At 36.6% G+C, this 18,601-nt stretch overlaps 1 protein-coding gene across 1 annotated transcript in view; it reads left to right on the top strand.

Moving 5' to 3' along the window:
• Nucleotides 1-18,601, top strand: part of LOC103595788 (dystrophin-like) — a gene marked incomplete at its 3' end in the record, with an annotated part of 276,275 nt that overhangs the window by 253,626 nt on the left and 4,048 nt on the right. The window contains exon 11 of the mRNA XM_008579268.1: nt 789-939. Within this exon, the coding sequence (XP_008577490.1) occupies nt 789-939 (151 nt within the window). The remainder of the gene's footprint in view (nt 1-788; nt 940-18,601) is intronic.

Genomic DNA, 18,601 nt, shown 5'->3' with positions numbered 1-18,601 from the left:
AGTCTTAGAGGTTCAAGCAATAATTTATAATTTCATCATGATTCTGAAGATCGAGAGTATGCCCAATGCTTTGCCAGGTTGTTCTTCTGCTCCCAGTGATATAGCAAGTGTCACTTCCTGGACTGCATTCAGCTGGAAGCTCACTTCTAAGGCTGCATTTTATCATCCAGGACCATTCCTTACATGGTTTCTAATCATTCATTAGTGTAGCCTGGTTTCCATTACAGCACCAAATCTCAGCTCTGAGAGAGAATGCAAATGCTGTCAGTTCTCTTATAGCCTACACTTGGAATTTCTGCCACATTCTACTGGTCAAAACAAGTTAGACCCCCACTTCTTGATGGGAAGAGTGACAAGGTATTTGTGGCCATATTTAACCACTACACATACTAAAATAATTGGAATATAAACAAACAATTGCCAATATATATGTGGGTACTTCAAAATGTTCATGGAAAAATGGAATTAAAAGATAATGTGAATCTTCCCATGAATTTTCTGAAGTATCCTCACACTACTAACTCAATTACCATAGGTGGTTTGCATTTTCAGTTAGCTATGTGAAACTTTCTAGAAATGGGAATGTATGAATTATAATAAGTATGAGAAAGAATAGCTTCAGAGGTCATTGATAGTGGGCTTTACTTTCATCCTTCTTAATGTTTTACAAATGTCAAAAATATGTGATTATTAACTTAGAAATGTCTCCCATTTTATCTAGTTATATGTTTAGTAATAAGTAAATTTACTTTAATAGAGACAATAATAGACTTCTTTCAAATTTTCAGCTTACATAAAGTTCTAATGGATCTCCAGAATCAGAAACTGAAAGAATTAAACGACTGGCTAACAAAAACAGAAGAGAGAACAAGAAAAATGGGGGAAGAGCCCTTTGGACCTGATCTGGAAGACCTAAAACACCAAGTACAACAACATAAGGTTAGTATGTTTTATGTTATATGCTTTCCACTATAAAATGAACTCTACCTGTATATGCATATTACATACACACAGATGTCATTGTTTACAGGTAGGAAATAAAGCTTCAAATCAGCCACAGTTTAAAAATAATTTTTGCCTAATATTTTTGGCACCCTTTGATTTTATGGTTTGAATGTGTCCCCTCCAAAATTCAGATGTTGCCAATGTGATAATATTAAGAGGTGGGGTCTTTAAGAGATGATTTGGTCATGAGTGCTCCTCCCTTGTGAAAGGGATTAAACCCTTTCATAAGGCTTCATGTTGCCTTCAGCTATTTTTTTCCCATCTGCCTTCTACTATATGAGGATCCAGCAAGAAGGACTTACAAGATGCCAGCACATTGATCTTGAACTTTCCAGCCTGTAGGAAAATACCACTTTGTTCTTTATAAATCACCAAGTTTCAGGTATTTTTGTTAAAACAGCACAAAATGTACTACAACATTTGTCTTTAAAGAAAAAAATACAACTTAACTAAGCTTTTCATATTAAAGAAAAGAATTTAAACATATTTCTGGAAGAGAACAATGCAGGCTATGTGATTTATTAAAATTTTAGTTTCATGGAAGAGAGCCTCTGTAGGGATTACCTACAATGCAAATTTATATAATAAGACCAAGTTTTTCTTCTATATATTTTTACCTTCGATTCATAATAACTTGGAGCAGAGTATCCTTGATGAAAATTGAGGATTTGTAACAATGCTTTCCTATAAAATATGAAACCTTTTAATTTTAGTATTTTCATTTTTTCTTTCTTCAGCTTATTTATACATTTTCAATTATGCTCCCTGGTTGTGAGACAGCATTTGTTGTTTCTGTGATTGGGACCACCACAAGAATATTTCTGATCTAGAATTATGAGGGTGCTTTATTCTAATAAATGCCTCAACTGTTAAAACTAGCTCTGAGTTTTATTGTTGAAACAGGGTCTTGCCAAGTCCATGAGGACACACACACACACAGAAGAACCTGAAATTCATTTTACTGGGCAAAACTTTTATCTGTCAAGAGTACTCAGGATCTGTGGTTCTTGTATTTATGTCTTTGAAACAGAATATCCACTCCTTCAACTGATACCTCCTAAATCTGCTTTTTACCCAACTTTATTTTCTATTTTTATAACATTTTTTTAGCTCTAGCTTCACAGATTTTTCATACAGATAAAAAACATCCTTTTTTTTCCAAAGTTCCAGTGTTTGTTTTTGTCTTTATTTAATGAGCTTCAGGTTTCAATGACAAATGGGGCCAGCCCATGCTATTACGGCCCCCAAAACAGTCTATTGGCCACAGCAGTTTAAGATCAAGCAGGTAAAGAAAGCTGTAGCTATGGCAATCCCCATCCAGTTAAAAATAAACACCCTTACTTAAAAATAAAATAAAGTATCAACTGTATTATAATTATGACGTAGAAATTGAGATTAAAATATGATTACTTGTCACATAGATTTTACATGAACATTTGACAAAGAAGTTAGATCCAGTGCTAGTTCTCTAATTGTACCACTTTTCCTGCATTAATCATGCACTTCTCTGGAAGGCATTATTCTCTCCTTTTTCTCCTTGGCCTACACTGGAAATTGCATGCAGAGAGTTTCTGTACACACCAATGGCCTCTCTCTTAGGGCATCCCTTGGCCACAGGGGCATCTCAATCAGTTTGAGTGTGGACAAGAAGGGGATGGGCCGGCCCCATGGCTCACTTGGGAGAGTATGGCGCTGGTGGCACCGAGGCCACGGGTTTGGATCCTATATAGGGATAGCTAGTGCGCTCACTGGCTGAGTGTGGTGCAGACAACACCAAGCCGAGGGTTGCGATCCCCTTACCAGTCAAAACAAAACAAAACAAAACAGAAAAAAGAAGGGGAGTTAGTGCTGTCAGATCTGCCCTTAACCACTGAGGGATAGAAGTTGATGAATAAATCCCACAGACTCCTTCTTCCATGGTGGGACAATCCCAAGGTGTCTCAGAAATTTCCCAGCAAAACTAAGCCCCAGATGTTCACAGTGTAACTTGCTTCATATTCCCATGCTGTCATAATGCCTCATGAGATCACCTCCTAAATAAACTATTTGTTCCCAAATCTTTCACTCAGAATCTGGTTTTGTAGAAATTTAACCTAACACAACCTTCTCACCCTGGAAGCGTGAGTTCTATTTCCAGCTCTACCACTAACTAAATTTGTGATTTTCGTAAATCGCTTAATCTCTTAGCTTCTTCATATCTTCACTTTGGAAATAAAACTGTTCAGCAAGTTGGTTTCTACTGCTCCTTTGCAGTCGTGGTTTTAATGTGTTTAATAGTTTTGGAACATGAGGTATTTCAGAAAAAGCAAGACTAGGCTAATGATATCAAACATCAGTAGGCAGGATGCTGGCTCTGGTTTCCTAAACTGTAAAGGGAAGCCAGGAAGGAGGGCTCCAAAAGAGAAGTGGAAGAGGGATGTTAGGGTAGTCATAAGTGTGAATAACTTAGGGCAACTATGAGGAGAGGCCTTAGCTTAGACTGTGAATAGATACTTCATTAAGATTAAACAGGCCATCGCGATCTTAATATTCTGACGATAACCTGAAATGTTTTGCAGTTTCCTCTGGAAGATATAAAGTGAATGAAATGGAAAATATTTTACTAATATTGTCATAAAATTTAAAATGGATCGTCCACTACTTGCTAATATGCAATTTCTGATGAGTATGAAATTGTTTTGCAGAAAATAATTTGAAACCAACTTCTACCTTTAACGGTTTGAACATAACTCAGGACAGATTACTTTTTATAAAATTAGGACAAGGGAAAGATGCATAGTCAAGATAAGGCCTGACAATTGATAATACTCTTTGGTTACTTGGAAGTAATTTTGTTGAGAAGAAAACGATTTAATAAAATCAGACAATTTAAAAAAAGAATTGAGTTTGTTTAAATGTGAGACATGCATATTTTCTCAAAAGTACGCACTAAAAGAAATAATTGTTTTGTTAGTCTTGTCATGCTTTATAAAACAAAAGAAGATAAATATTCTTTCTTTAGGAAACTGAGTTCAATGTAAAGACTCATTTAAATAGTCATTGATTCACTTTGCAGCTTTTCTTCTTAAGAATTGTAAATCAAGGAAAACAAGAACATTTCTCCTCTGACCACAAAATACATCAGTGACCTTGGAGTATTCAAAAAAGCAACTCCCCCTTGCTGTATCATCACACTTCTATCCTAATATATTTAGGATTATTAACCTAATTTAGGTTATTTAGCTTCCCTGAGTCATCCCCATTTTCTTTTTCTTAAAGATGATTACAGATGGCAAAATTTTAAAAAAGGTGCAAGTTCTGTTGCTGGAAATCAACTTAAATTCTGCTCAGATCAGAGGGCATGCACTCTCTGTCTTTCAATTGAAGGGGAAGATAAAAATGTTTGCAAATCTTGCAAGTACACCGTGAATATTAGAGATATGCTTCTGTGTGTTCTGTGACAGGACCCTTTGCTATCTTCATTTGAACAGCGTTTTATTACAAGGCAGGCTAAAAATTCAACCACTGAAATGCCATGAGGATAAGTCACTTTTACTGAAGCTGCCAATTAGGCAAGGTAAAGCAATTAATCCTTTATTGATGGTTACTATTAAATCTAGCCAAACTGTTAACTCTGGGTAAATGAGAAAAGTTCAATTGGCTGCAAAATTTGGAAGAGACCACTCATTCTTCATAGCTATGGCTTTGGAGAGCAAATTTAGAGATTTGCTTTAGATCTGAGGTGCCCAAGCATGGTTCTGTCTGGGGAGTGAACAAATTGAAGTTCTCGTTCCTCTGTAAAGAAACAACATGCCAGAAATAATTCTGGCTGGTCATTTCTGTACTGAGATCGACTTTATTAGTGATGTTGATAAGGAATGAAAGGATTCCCTTTGAATGACTGACCACACTATTGAGTAAAAGCCTGTCATGGGCTTAAGCTTTTACTAATCGGAAGGAAGTCTGCTGTTTGGTAAGGTATTTTCATCAAAAGAAAAATATTTCATTGTAGAATCTTTTGTCTCATGGCACAGACTCGGTTGAAGTTTAAAGCTCAGTTTATTAGCTAGATTTCCAATTATTTTGAGAGATTTAAACATTTGTTGTAAGTCCATCATCTTAGTGACAACATCAACAAAGTCCTTACCACACAAGTTATTAGAATTTGCAGACATAAATGCTGTGTGCGTACTATATATTCTGATATCAGTGAATTTTCTATGTTAAATAGTGATTAGTCCAAATTAAATAACCTGTTAGAGGCTCAGTCACCTATCCTTTCATTGAAGCTTAATTAATCTCAAACATTTGGGTTGCCAGAATTGTGAAATATCCTCATCTGGTGACCTTTAAAATGATCTAGATGTTCATGTAACAGGGAAGGTTTAGGTGTACTCCTGCCAAAGAATCTGACATTTCACTTCTTTCCATTTCATTCTTTTCCATATCACTGAACAAATACTTATTAAAGTACAGTGCTGTGAAGAATACAGAGACCAACCATATATGGAATTTTTCCTCAAGGAGCTCACATTCTAGTGTGTCAAATAAACATAAAAAGAATGGCCATTATTTGTAATAGACTAAAAGGTGGACTGTGTCCAATGACATGAGAGAGTTAAAAATAGTGACTGGTTTGAGCAAAGGGAATGAGTTGGGAAAACATCGGACATGTCATTCACCTGGGTCATGTGCTACAGTAATAATACACCAGCACTATGCTTAGTACTGGAAAATTAAAGCCTGATCACAGAGGGTTTTGTATTGAGAACTCAGGCATTTGTGTTATTCTATGGGTAATAGGGAATCATTACCAAAGAAAAATTAAACTAAAGAGAGCAGCAATTTAGGAAAATGTTTCTTAATTTTTAGAAAGATATGTCTTGTAAAATAAATGAAGCACAGAGAAACAGGAGGTCAGAAGACATGCTAGGAGGATATTGCAGAAAGTAAATAGAGCCTGAACGAAGGCAGTGTCAGTGAAACTTGTGAACAGGTGTAACAAGCATTTTGGAGCTCAACAGCGAAACCAACAGGACTAGATTTAGGGGATGAGAAAAGAACTCAAAATAATAGATTCTGAGACCGGGCAACTGGGAGCCTAGAGTTGGAATCAAGAAAAATAGGCAATATAAAAGAGAAATGCAAGACTTGAGAGGAGGATGAGTGATTCAGATAAGCCTCAGAATGCCATAAAATCAAGTAGTGCTTTAGTTCCTAGCAAGCGCTCTTATGTTTTTAGCAAGATTAGAATTACATGTTATTAGTTATGGCTGTGAAGTTCCATTTTATTTCCTATCTTTTGCCCGCATAAGTGCTTAATGAAAGTTTGATGGTTATGGCAGTAAAAATAAACAGTATAATGAAGGGGAAAAACACTGTACTAAATCCAGAGAGCCAGACTTCTTTTGTGTTTCTCCAGTGCCTAGCAGAGTCCTTAGCAAATAATTGATGCTGAGTAAATGTTTTGTTTAAGAACAGATGTTTTAATAATTCTGACTAGTTCTATAACTCAAACAGGCTTCATCATTGCTACCATTCTGAGAGGAACATGAAAATTTGACAATTTCAATAAAAATAATAAAAAAGTTGTGAATAGGGGCAAAAAAACAAGTTATAAAGATGAAGAAATACATTCGTAAAGTGGCTTACATGGAGATATCCCTGGTGCCCTCTGTCTCTGACTTTTCGTTTTCTATCCTTATTTTATTCCCTTATTTAAATATCTTAACAGTTGTAAACTATTGGCTATGAAATTGATTCATATGTTAATAATCTTGTTTTGAAATAAATAAGTGGAATTTTATGTAAAAAGAACACCACATTTATGTAGTCTACATAGTAGAAGGTGCATGTTATTCACATAATTTTTTAAGAATCTGGTTGAGAAGAAATCTAATTTTCTATCAACATTCTATTAACAAGCAGCAGATTCCAAGGATAACTTTGTATACTAGATAATGCCATTGATTATTTAAAAAATAACAATAATATTAATAATAATAAAATCCATGCCCACATTCTAACATATTACTAATTAGTTAATTAGAAATTACTGAGTAGTGATTCAGTAATATTACGCAAAATGTCACAGCCTTGTTTTAAAATTCATCAGTGCATTTATTAAAATTATTCGTGTCCAAGACCCCCTCATCTTAGAAGCACTAACTTTATTTTTTATACTTGATTACTCCTGTAATACTTCTTCATTCGATGTTTCTGGCCTCTGGGGCAGGGTTTTTAAAAAGGGAAAAGAAAGAACGCTATTTCTCACTTATTGAGCTAGTCTCATGTAAACTGTCTCTATTTTCCTGAACCAGTACCAATCAATTCCAGTTCCCTTAAATAGGTAATGCAATATTAATAATGTAAATGAATTATTTAACCATATAAAACATTTTAGAATGCATTTTATGGGAAACTTCTTTAAAGGAAAGTTAAAACAGATATGATAATATGAATTTTAGGAAAAATTTTCCTTGAAAAATATATTCATGTGTCTTATATCAAAATGCATGATCATGAATCCAATCTTTGAAAAATAAGGTTGAGTATGGTGCTGTGTCTCTGTTTAAAGAATATCGTATGCTGGAAAGGGTAGAGGGGAGGGGAGAATGGGGAGAAGATGATAAACGGGTACAAAGTTATAGTTAGGTTAGAAGAATATTCTAGTGTTCCATTATACAGTGGGGTGACTCTGGTTAACAATAATATACTGTATATTTCAAAAGAGCAAGAAGAGTGGATTTTGAATGTTTTCGCCACTAAGAAATGATAAATATCTACGGTGATAGATATGCCAATTACTTCAATTTGACTATTATACATTGTATACACATATTCAAATATCACGTTGTACCCCGTAAAATTTTTAAAAAGAAAATAACTTTCTCACCACGTACCAACTCTACTAAACACTATGCTAGATGATTTTAATGTATTATCTAATTTAACTCTGTACTAGAGGGATTTTAATCCCTAATTTTACAGATACATAAATGTATTCAGAGTTTCCCAAGGTAACTTCGGTAGTAGTCAGTAGACTGATTTTAGCCTTGACCTGTCCACCTTTGAACTCAGGCCCTTTCTCTCCATTCTGAGATTCCAGGGAAGCTTAACTTCATCTGAGATCAGAGAGGCTAGAGCAAACGCAGAGGAATAGCAGACAGATTTGTGGACACTGTGGCACTCATTTGCCCAGGATTGGGAATGTCTGGTTGGAAGAGACAGTGCATATAAGTCCTTAAACTTAGAGTAAGCAGTGGAGAAAGAGAGCATGTTGGGGGTGGCTATGTATGAAATGCCTAGAATCAAAGTGCTTAAGGAAATGATTTGTCAACATTAATTCTGCAGCTCTTTCTTCAAAATAGGCCTAGAAAGGGAACAGAGGAGAAAACAGGCTGATGATAGGATGACAATACTGTCTGAGCAGGGAGATAAATCAGAACTGAACCTTACAACTGTGTGCTATTAGCCCATCAGTGCATATCATTTCATTTCATCTGTGCTCTGCCTGAAAACTTCCACCCTAACCTCCTCTCCCAATAATCTTGTTCTCTTCTTTTTTAGTAATTATTGTCAGGCATTTTGTAGTTATTTATTAGACTTTCTTGATGTTCACTTGTTGGGTCCACCACCGGCTGACCCAAACAGCCCTAGCCTCGTTCCTTTTGGTGGGCGAGCGAATGGCCCAGTTTACTCTTTCCCTCCAGTCCCCTTTGGAAGGAGACAGGGGAAGAGAGCCGTGAAGAGAGGTGAGCACACCGCCGGCTCCAATCAGCCTGGTTTAAAGGACACTCAGACGCTTCTGGGGTTCTGTCGAGCATTTCCATTTATTATCACACAAGCACTTGCTTTTAAAGGCAAATGGGGAAGGCAGGTTTTTTACATCCTCCAATCAGCTTAAAGGTTAAGGGCATGCATCCTGTCTCAATGCCTATCTATTTCAATCACGCAGTGTTCACGAGTGCGGCCAATAAGGGCTAAGGCAAGGTTCCCGCAGACACTCCCACCCTACTTTCTCCCGGCGCCGTCTTAGGCTGCCACGTTAATCCACTTGTAATGTCACTTAAGGTGACGTTAGTTTTTAAAGCCCGACATCTCCCCCTTTTTTAATAAGGTAGCTGGAGGCGGCTAACCTTCCCAGCCTCACCTCCATTCCCTCTGGTGGCTGTGCCTGTCTTAGGTTGTTTCCCTCTGGAAATCTTACCCGTCATTGACTATCCAGCCAAGCAGGGGTGGGGCGGAGCTTTAGAGATTGGTGTTGATTTCTTGAAGTGCCGTATTGACCCAAGGGCTGTCAGTGCTTTCATTATGGGCCACCTCCTCTACCACCTGGGTGAGCATTATGAGAGAAGTGGTGTTGCGCCTTATAAGGGACACAACCTGGCGAATGGTGTAAGGCCCTAAGATGAAAATGGCTAGGGAGCCAGGCAGGGAGGACAGCAGGGTGGTGTGCCATGTGGAACTTAAAAGCCAGCTTTGGAACCAATTACTATTAGCTTCATGTTCTTTTTTTCGCTTTTCTAATCCTTCTCTAAGCTTAGCTAGGGAATCTTTGACCACTCCAGAGTGGTCGGCATAGAAGCAGCACTTTTCTCTGAGGGCAGCACATAATCCTCTCTGCTGTAAAAACAACAGGTCTAGTCCTCCTCGATTCTGTAAAACAACTTCAAAAAGTGATGTTAGTGATTTTTTAAAATGTGATACAGACACCTCCAAGCGGCCAAGATCTAGGTCCACTGCCTCTCTAGGGGAAACTACCTGATGTGCCAAGGCTATTCCGGCGGTCCCGGTACCTGCTCCAATAACTCCCAAGAGTGAGCTGATGGCCACCACAGCTTCCCCTGTGTCCCGCTTGTTTTGGGCCCGCTTATTTTGGGTTTTGGGGGTGGTGAGATTTGCCACAGTACTGCAAAAGGGTTTGTTGGCACCTACGCAGGAACCTTTGCCAAGGACCCACGGGAAGGTGAGTCTGGGGTTGGTGGCATTGGGCAATGCTACTGCTTGATTTATCTCTGCCTGCACATGGCACTCTTCTTTAAAGAAGGCACGGAACTTGATAAACAAGCTTGGAGGGAGGACAGCCTTACAGAGCATTTTCCATGGGCTGTGGACGGCTGGGGGTTCCTAGCGAGCCATAACAGGAAAAACCTGCGGCTCTGCCGGGGATGTTTTTCTAGCCTCCTCCACTTTTTAAGGTGCCACTTTTTCTCCTTCAGCTAAACTTTGGCAGGGTGAATATGCCAGGAGAGGAGGGTACAGGGTAGGGGCATAGGTATCACTCAATGGCTCAGGGCCTACATTGGTAGCTTTGTTTCCTTTTTTCTCTCCTCATCAAATGGCTCCCAATCCCTTTCTGCCCCTTCCTGATGCTCGGGATGGAAGCAAATCTTTAGGGCAGAGATGGTTGGGTAGAACCCTAGGGGGGGTATAGCCCGTGACTAATCTCATTCTTTCTGGCCAAGGTCTGAACACGGTCCCAAGTCTCATACGAGAACAAGTTAGACGAAGGTGCCCAAGGGGCCACCTTCACCACATGATGCCAGGCATTGGTGGCTGTGGAATCAGATATTTCTAGGCCTCTGCTTTTTAAAATGTACTTTAGAGCCTTTCAGGCTGTCTCGTTACTCTTTCCACACACAACTCCCATGTTGCTCCATGAGGAAGGGACAAAGGGAGCAACAGGGCAGAGAAGTGCAGGCACTTCCCTCTGTTATGGTACTCACCCTGACATGCAGGCGGATTACTTCATGGCGACGACCGCGGTTGCGGGGGCCACTCCGCTGGTTGATCACCCTTCATCGATCTTCTTTCAGGACCAAGCAGCTGGGGGCCTCACTCGCTCGTCTTTAAAATGCCTCACACGGGGCACCACTCTGTCGAGTCCACCGCTGGATGACCCAAACAGACCTAGCCTTGTTCTTTTTGGTGGGCGAGCGAATGACCCAGATTCCTCTTTCCCTCCTGTCCCCTTTGGAAGGAGATGGGGGAAGAGAGCCGTGAAGAGAGGTGAGGACACCGCCGGCCCCAACCAGCCCAGTTAAAGGACACTCAGATGTGGTGGGAGTTCTGTTGAGCAGTTCCGTTTATTATAACACAAGTACTTGCTTTTAAAGGCAAATGGGGAAGGCAGGTTTCTTACATCCTCCAATCAGCTTAAAGGTTAAGGGCATGCATCCTGTCTCAATGCCTATCTATTTCAATCACGCAGTGTTCACGAGTGCGGCCAATAAGGGCTAAGGCAAGGTTCCCGCAGACACTCCCACCCTACTTCCTCCCTGGTGCCATCTTAGGCTGCCATGTTAATCCACTTGTAATGTCACTTAAGGTGGCATTAGTTTTTAAAGCCCGACATTCACTTTTATCTGATTTTAATAGCATAACAATATTCAGGATGGATGGATGCGTGCATGGATAGTAGAGACAGGAGGACAGGCAGGAGAATTGAAAGCTATCATTTAGTGATCAGGGTCTGCCCTCTTCAGTCCAAAATACCTCTGGCTATACAAATTTTTCAGCAATTTTTTGAAACTTTTTTTTGGATTATACATATTTTGCGAGTACAGAGTTCACTGTTGGTATTTGTATATGACATTTGATGATCAAATCAGAATAATTGGCATATTTATCATTCCAAAGTATAATCATTCTTTGTGTCCATTAACCAGTTTCTCCCTAACACTCCCCCCTCCCCCTTTCCCACGTCTTGTAACCACAGTTCTGTTCTTTCCTTCTGAAAGTCTAACATATTATTGAGATTGTTTGTTTGTTTCTTCTTTCTTTTCTTTTTTTATCCTTTCCTTTCTTTCTTTCTTTCCTGGTTTTTTATTTTTTAGCTCTCACTTATGAGTGAGGACATACAGTATTTCTCTTGCTATGCCTGGCTTATTTCATTTAACATAATTTTCTTTTATTTTTTTAATTGAAATATAATTGATTATACATGTTTATGAGGTGCAGAGTTGACTATCAGTATTTGTGAACAATATGTGATGAACCAATCAGTACTATTAGCATGTTCAGCATTACAAATCATAATTATTCTTTGTTTGTTTCCCAATTTCTCCCTCACCTTCCCCTGCCTCCCCCTTTCCCACCTTTAGTAATCATAGTTCTAGTCTCTCTTTCTGAAAGTTCAACATATTATTATGGTCTTTCTTTCTTATTTATTTATTTGTTTTTTAGATCAAACCTATGAGTGAGGACATGTGGTATTTTTCTTCCTGTACCTGGCTTATTTCACTTAACATAATTTTCTCCAACCTCATCTATGCTGTCCCAAATAACATAATACCATTCTTTTTTATAGCTGAGTAGTATTCCATGGTGTGTATATACCATGTTTTCCTTATCTAGTCACCCTTCAATGGACGTTTAGGTTAGTTCCATGTCTTGGCTATTGTAAATAAAACTGCAATAAACATGAGAATGCAGGTTTCCTTTTGACATGATGATTTCCATTCCTTTGGGTACATACTCATTAGGAGGATTGCTGGATCTTATGATAGTACTATCTGTATTTGTTTGAGAAACCTCCATACTGTTTTCCATAATGGCTGTACTAATTTACAGTCCCACCAACAATGTAGAAGGGTTCCTCTTTCTTTCCATAATGGCTGTACTAATTTACAGTCCCACCAACAATGTAGAAGGGTTCCTCTTTCTTTCCATAATGGCTGTACTAATTTACAGTCCCACCAACAATGTAGAAGGGTTCCTCTTTCTCCTCCTTCTTGCCAGAATTCCTTATTCTGTCTTTTTGATAATAGCCAGTCTAACTGGGGTGAGATGATATCTCACAGTGGTTTTGATTTGAATTTTCCCAATTATTAGTGAAGTTTAGCACTTTTTCATGTGTCTGTTGGCCACTGGTATGTCTTCTTTTGAGAAATGTCTGTTTAGTTCCTTCACCCATTTTTAAATTGGATTATTTGTTTATTCACTGTTGTTTGAGTTCCTTCTATATTCCGGATAATAATACCATGTCAGATATATAGTTTCAAAACATGTTTTTCCATTTTGTAAGTTGTCTTTTCACTCTGTTGATTGTTTCCTTTGCTGTGCAGAAGCTTTTCAATTTGATATAATCCAATTATTTTTTCTTTTGTTGCCTGTGCTTTGGGGTCGTATTCATAAATTCTTTGCCCAGTCCTACATCCTGAAGTGTTTCTCCTGTGTTTTCTTCTAGGAGTTTTACAGTTTCAGGTTTAATATATTTAAGTCTTCAACCAATTTTGAGTCAATTTTTACATATGGCAAGAGGATATCCAATTTTCCCAGCACCATTTTTTGAAGTGGCTGTCCTTTCCCCAATGTATGTTCTTGGTGCCTTTGTTGAAGATCAGTTGGTTGTAGGTATATGGGTTGATTTCTGGGTTCTCTATTCTGTTCCATTGATCCATGTGTCTGTTTTCTTGCCAGTATCATGGTGTTTTGCTTACTATAGCTTTTGCAGTATACTTTGAAGTCAGGTAGTCTAATGCCTCCAGCTTTATTTATTTATTTTGCTCAGGATTGCTTTGGCTATTTGGGGTCTTTTGCTTTTCTATGTTAATATTGGGATTATTTTTCTATTTCTATGATGGATGTCATTGGTATTTTCATGGGTGCTACATTAAATCTATAGATGGCTTTGGGCAGTATGGACATTTTCTCTATATTGAATCTTCTAATCCATGAACAAGGAATGTCTTTCCATCTTTTGGTGTCCTTTTAAATTTCTTTCAGCCATGATTTGTAGTTCTTATTGTAGAGATCTTTCACATCCTTGATTAAATTTATTCCTAGGTAATTTTTTTTCTTTGGTGACTATTACAGATGGGCTAGATTACTTGATTTCTTTTTCTGCTAGGTCATTGTTGGAGTATAGAAATGTTACTGATTTCTTCATGTTGATTTTGTATCCTGCACCTTTGCTGAAATCATTTATCAATTTCTTTCAGCAGTGATTTTTAGTTCTTATTGTAGAGATCTTTTTCCTCTTTGGTTAAATTTGTTCCTAGATTTTTTTTTTTTTTTTTTTTTGGTACCTATTGTAAATGGGCTTGTTTTCTTGATTTCTTTTTCTGCTAGTTTGCTTTTGGTGTATAAAAGTGCTACTGATTTTTGTGTATTTACTTTGTATCCTGCAACTTTACTGAATTTGTTTATCAACTCTAGGAGTTTTTAATGGTAGACATTATAGTTTTTTTATATATAGGATCATGTCATCTGTAAACAGTGACAATTTTACTTCTTTTCTAATTTGGTTGCTGTTTCTTTCTTTTGCCTGGTTGCTCTGGCTAGTACTTCCAATACTATGTTAAATAGGAGTGGTGAGAGTAGGCATTATTGTGTTTTTCCTATTCTTAAGGGAAAGCTTTTAGCTTTCAAACTTCAGTATGGTATTGGTGGTGGGTTTGTCATCCATAGCTTTTGTTGTGTTGAGTTATTTTCCTTCTATACCTAATTTGCCAAGAATCTTTATCATGAAGGGATGTTGAATTTTATCAAGTGCTTTTTCTGTGTCTTTCGAGATGACCACATAGTTTTTGTCTTTGATTTTATTGATGTGATGTATCACATTTATTGACTTGCACATGTTGAACCACCCTTGCATCCATGGAATGAATCCCACTTGATTGTGATGTGATCTTTTGATGTGCTAAAAGATTGTGATCTTTTTGATGTGCTAGTATTCTGTTTGCTAATATTTTGTTGAGGATTATTGCATCTATGTTCATCAATTATATTGGCCTGTAGTTTTCTTTTCGTATGTTATCTTTGTCTGCTTTTGGCATCAGGGTGATGCTGGCTTCATAGAATGAGTTTGGGAGAATGGACTCTGCTTCAATTTTTTGGAATAGTTTGAAAAATATTGGTATTAATTCATCTTTAAAAGTTTGGTGGAATTCAACAGTGAAGACATCCAGTTCTGGGGTTTCCTTTGTTGGGAGACTGCTGAGTACTGCTTCAGTATTGTTGCTCATTATTGGTCTGTGCTGGTTTTCTATTTCTTCTTGGTTCAGTCTTGGTAGTTTGTAGGTGTCCAGAAATTTATCCATTTCCTCTGGGTTTTCAAATTTTTTGGCATAAAGTTGATACCAGTAGATCAGGTACTTTAAAGCTACTCTTGTTAATCCCATATAAATAATTTAGATGTTCAAATACTACTTACAAGATTTTAAGTTTATTATGTATTTTTCTAGACCCTAAAATTTTACTGTAACTCCAGCTCTTCTTTTCCTGAATTTCCAAAACCACATTCCCTTTCTGTACTTATGACATCTATTAGAGGATGATGGTCAGAATGTATTAAATGTGGGTGAAGTCAGTGATTATTAAGGTCTTGCAGTTTGGTATAAAATATTTGACTAAATATGAGTTTTTAGATCTGACTAGATGTTAATATTTACTAAGCTCATATTATGTGTCAGGCAAAATGCTAAGCAATTATATTTTATTCAGTCTCCATAACGAACTAAAAAATAGGTACTCATCCTCCCAATTTTGCAAATTAGGAAGGTGAGTCTTGTTGTGGTTAAAAACCTCATCAAGGTCACGTAGCCAGTTAGTGATGCATCCAGGAATCACCCAGAGAATCTGATTTCAGATTATAGACCATTGACAACCGTTATACTGTCTTATCATAAACATGCACATATTTTTGGTCAATCTAGTCCGTACTATGTTCTTTTCTACTTATTTTGAGATATGTAGAGGTACATTAATTGTTTACTCTGCTTTTAAAACTTTTTTATATTTACTGAACTCCCTTCTCACTACTGGGAGGCTTTCAGTGCTTTTACAATCCTATAAATCTCTCCATTAAACTGGTCTTTTAGAACCCCCCTTTGGTAGCTTAGGAGTTGGAAGAAATATAAGCATTTACTTCTAAAACAAAGGTAAAAACAATAGATTGTTCTATAAAGACTAATAACGCTATGCCATCACATTTATGTAAGTGGATTTCAGAATAAAATCTTTTCTAGGAGAGCCTGTTGGAGAAGCTTATTTAAAATATTCAGCAAATTTACATGAAAGTTACATACAATAAATAGATTCTACTGGGGAACTAGATAATACCATAACCAGCCAGGCTTTGAAAAGTGAATATCTGACAGAGAATAAAATTGAAAGTCATTTTCAGGTCATTTTATTTAGGGCAGCAGGAATATAGAGTCTAGCCTAGTGCAGAGGTGGTGGAAAGAAAGTAAGAATGGGCCATAGGAGAAAAGAGGGAGAGGGGAATAAATTGCCTAACTCCCCATCATTTCCTAAGAAATCCTAAAACTCTCTGATTTGGACTTCACGCTTTTATATGAAAAAAATCAATTCACGTCCAGACCTATTACATTAGCTAAGTGATAATTAGTATCTAGGGATTTTTTGATCCTGAAAAATCTTTTCTAAAATATTACCTTCCTAGATGTTTAACTTATCCCTCTTCATAGAAACTTCTGGTTTCTTAAGTTCCTTTGCAGAGTTTATATTTGATTCAAATTTTGTTCCCATCAGTCTTTCCTTTTGTGTTCATTTATTTGAATAAGCTAAAACACTACATACTATTTAAACTTAATATTTGACCTTAGGATCCATGCAGAATAGATCTGTGTTGTTTCCGTGTGTGTGTGTGTGTGTGTGTGTGTGTGTGTGAACGTATATAGGACCTGCAAGTGACTGCAATTTCCTGTTCGTTAATCATTGAAGTAGTAAGAGGAATCAAATAAACTACACACATAGGTAAACATTGCCCTTTCCTGTTTCAGATTGGTGAGTCTATAGTAGGGCCAAAGGAAACATTGTATACCCTCCCATGAAGCTTATGGGAGAAATAACCTTGTTTTTGATTTCTATTACGCTACCTTTCTATTAATTGTTGCTCTTTACCTCTAAACATAAAATCTGAAAATTCCCTAGCCTAACTTATTTCTATGTCTTTTATTTCTAAGCATTATTTCACATGTATGCTACGAAAGGATAAAATACTAGAGTAAACATTGAAATTATTCTTTCTCCAGTGGTTGTTCTGAGTCACTTTTTGAAAACCATTTGACATGGGTAAGAGTAAGAATAATTCAGTACTATTGCTGATATTTGAAGGAAGTAGAAGAAAAGTCATATTTAAATCCTAAAATTAGGAACATGTACTGAGGGAGTAACAAATTGGGTCAGGTGATTTAACTAGATAATTATTTTGAAGAAATAGAATTATTCACAGAGGTATAACAAAATCCAAGTTTGTCAAATCTGAGCATATTTAATGTTAAATTTCACTGTTGGCCTTTTCTCTTGTCATAAGGAAAAAAAAAAGATTGTTATTTGACATTAGAGAACAAACATCACTGACATTTGTGTCTATCTAATAATGGTATAGAAATTTAATTAGGAGCATGACAGAATTTTTAAAATCTGGTGTTAAAAATGCATTATGTTAATAAAAAGAATGACACGAAATGCATAACAAAAATTTTAGTGTGTGTTTATATGTGGGTTTATAAATAATTTGTAAGCTTTTAATAAAGAAAAGCATATTTTAACAATCATATGTGACAATGTTTTAATTTGAAGGTATTATCTTCAGATAGGCAAAAATTTTAGTGTACTTCTCTGGGGATACATCTATGTTTGGAAATAATTTGACTCATATATCAGGCTTAATTAGCAAACCGACTGTAAATCTCCATCGTATAAATCTAGCTGTGAAAAAATTCAAGTTCGTAAGAAGTAAATATTTAAATAAAATTTAATTAAAAATAGATTTACAAAGCTTTAGTGTATTTAAAAAAATAGTAATCTTAAAATTCCATGTTTTCCAAATAGGGAAGCAGGCAGGCATTTTTTACCCCAATGATCAAGACTCTCATCATGGATACCTAGGTCAGCAGAACAATTTAACTTTTTAACCTCACCTTTTTGTTTGGCATTTTTGCTACTTGGAAGAATCAGCTCTAAAAATAATCGGCTTTGACCATTGAATATTTTATAGTCTTTTGTCTATTGCTGATATTGGAGAGATTACCTAATAGTATGGTATTCATAAATATTTATTTTTGGAGTAGAGATCTGAGAAAAAAAATATGGTTACCATTTTGCAATAGCTTCTTTCTTGCAGCTATTGAATATACTCAGAAAGGTCAGTTTATACTTTTTAATTTTAATGCCTGTTTAGGAGTGAAAAAAGATATATTATTTTAGAAAGTTATAGAAGAGAAGAAGAGAAACTGGAAAAAAAACCTATTAAATCAAATACAGTATATGCTTTCCTACCCTAGTACTATGCAGCTCTTCAAGATTTTCAGCCTTGGGAAGAACCCTTCCCTTGTTTATTTCCCTCTACTCACTTTAAGTACAGATGATGCTTGTGTTTGATTTTGAAGCTATCAACTGACAGCTAACTGTAGTGGTTCTTTGTGTTAGCACTTCTGCAAAATCGTGAAATGTCCTTAATCAACCTGACAAAAGTCCATTTCTGAAAATAAAAGAAATAGATAAGCAAAACAAAATCATATATCTAAGTACTGGAGAAAATAAATACATGAAACATTTGATCACATATACTTTAGAAATACTGTCTGAGTTTGGAAATAAGTATTTCATAGATCAAACAATGATTTACCCATGTACCTTTACTCAA

The sequence above is a fragment of the Galeopterus variegatus genome, unplaced genomic scaffold, assembly GCF_000696425.1.
Source record: "Galeopterus variegatus unplaced genomic scaffold, G_variegatus-3.0.2 Scaffold1846, whole genome shotgun sequence".
Taxonomy (NCBI): Eukaryota; Metazoa; Chordata; class Mammalia; order Dermoptera; family Cynocephalidae; genus Galeopterus; species Galeopterus variegatus.
This window is presented reverse-complemented; position numbering and strand designations above follow the sequence as displayed.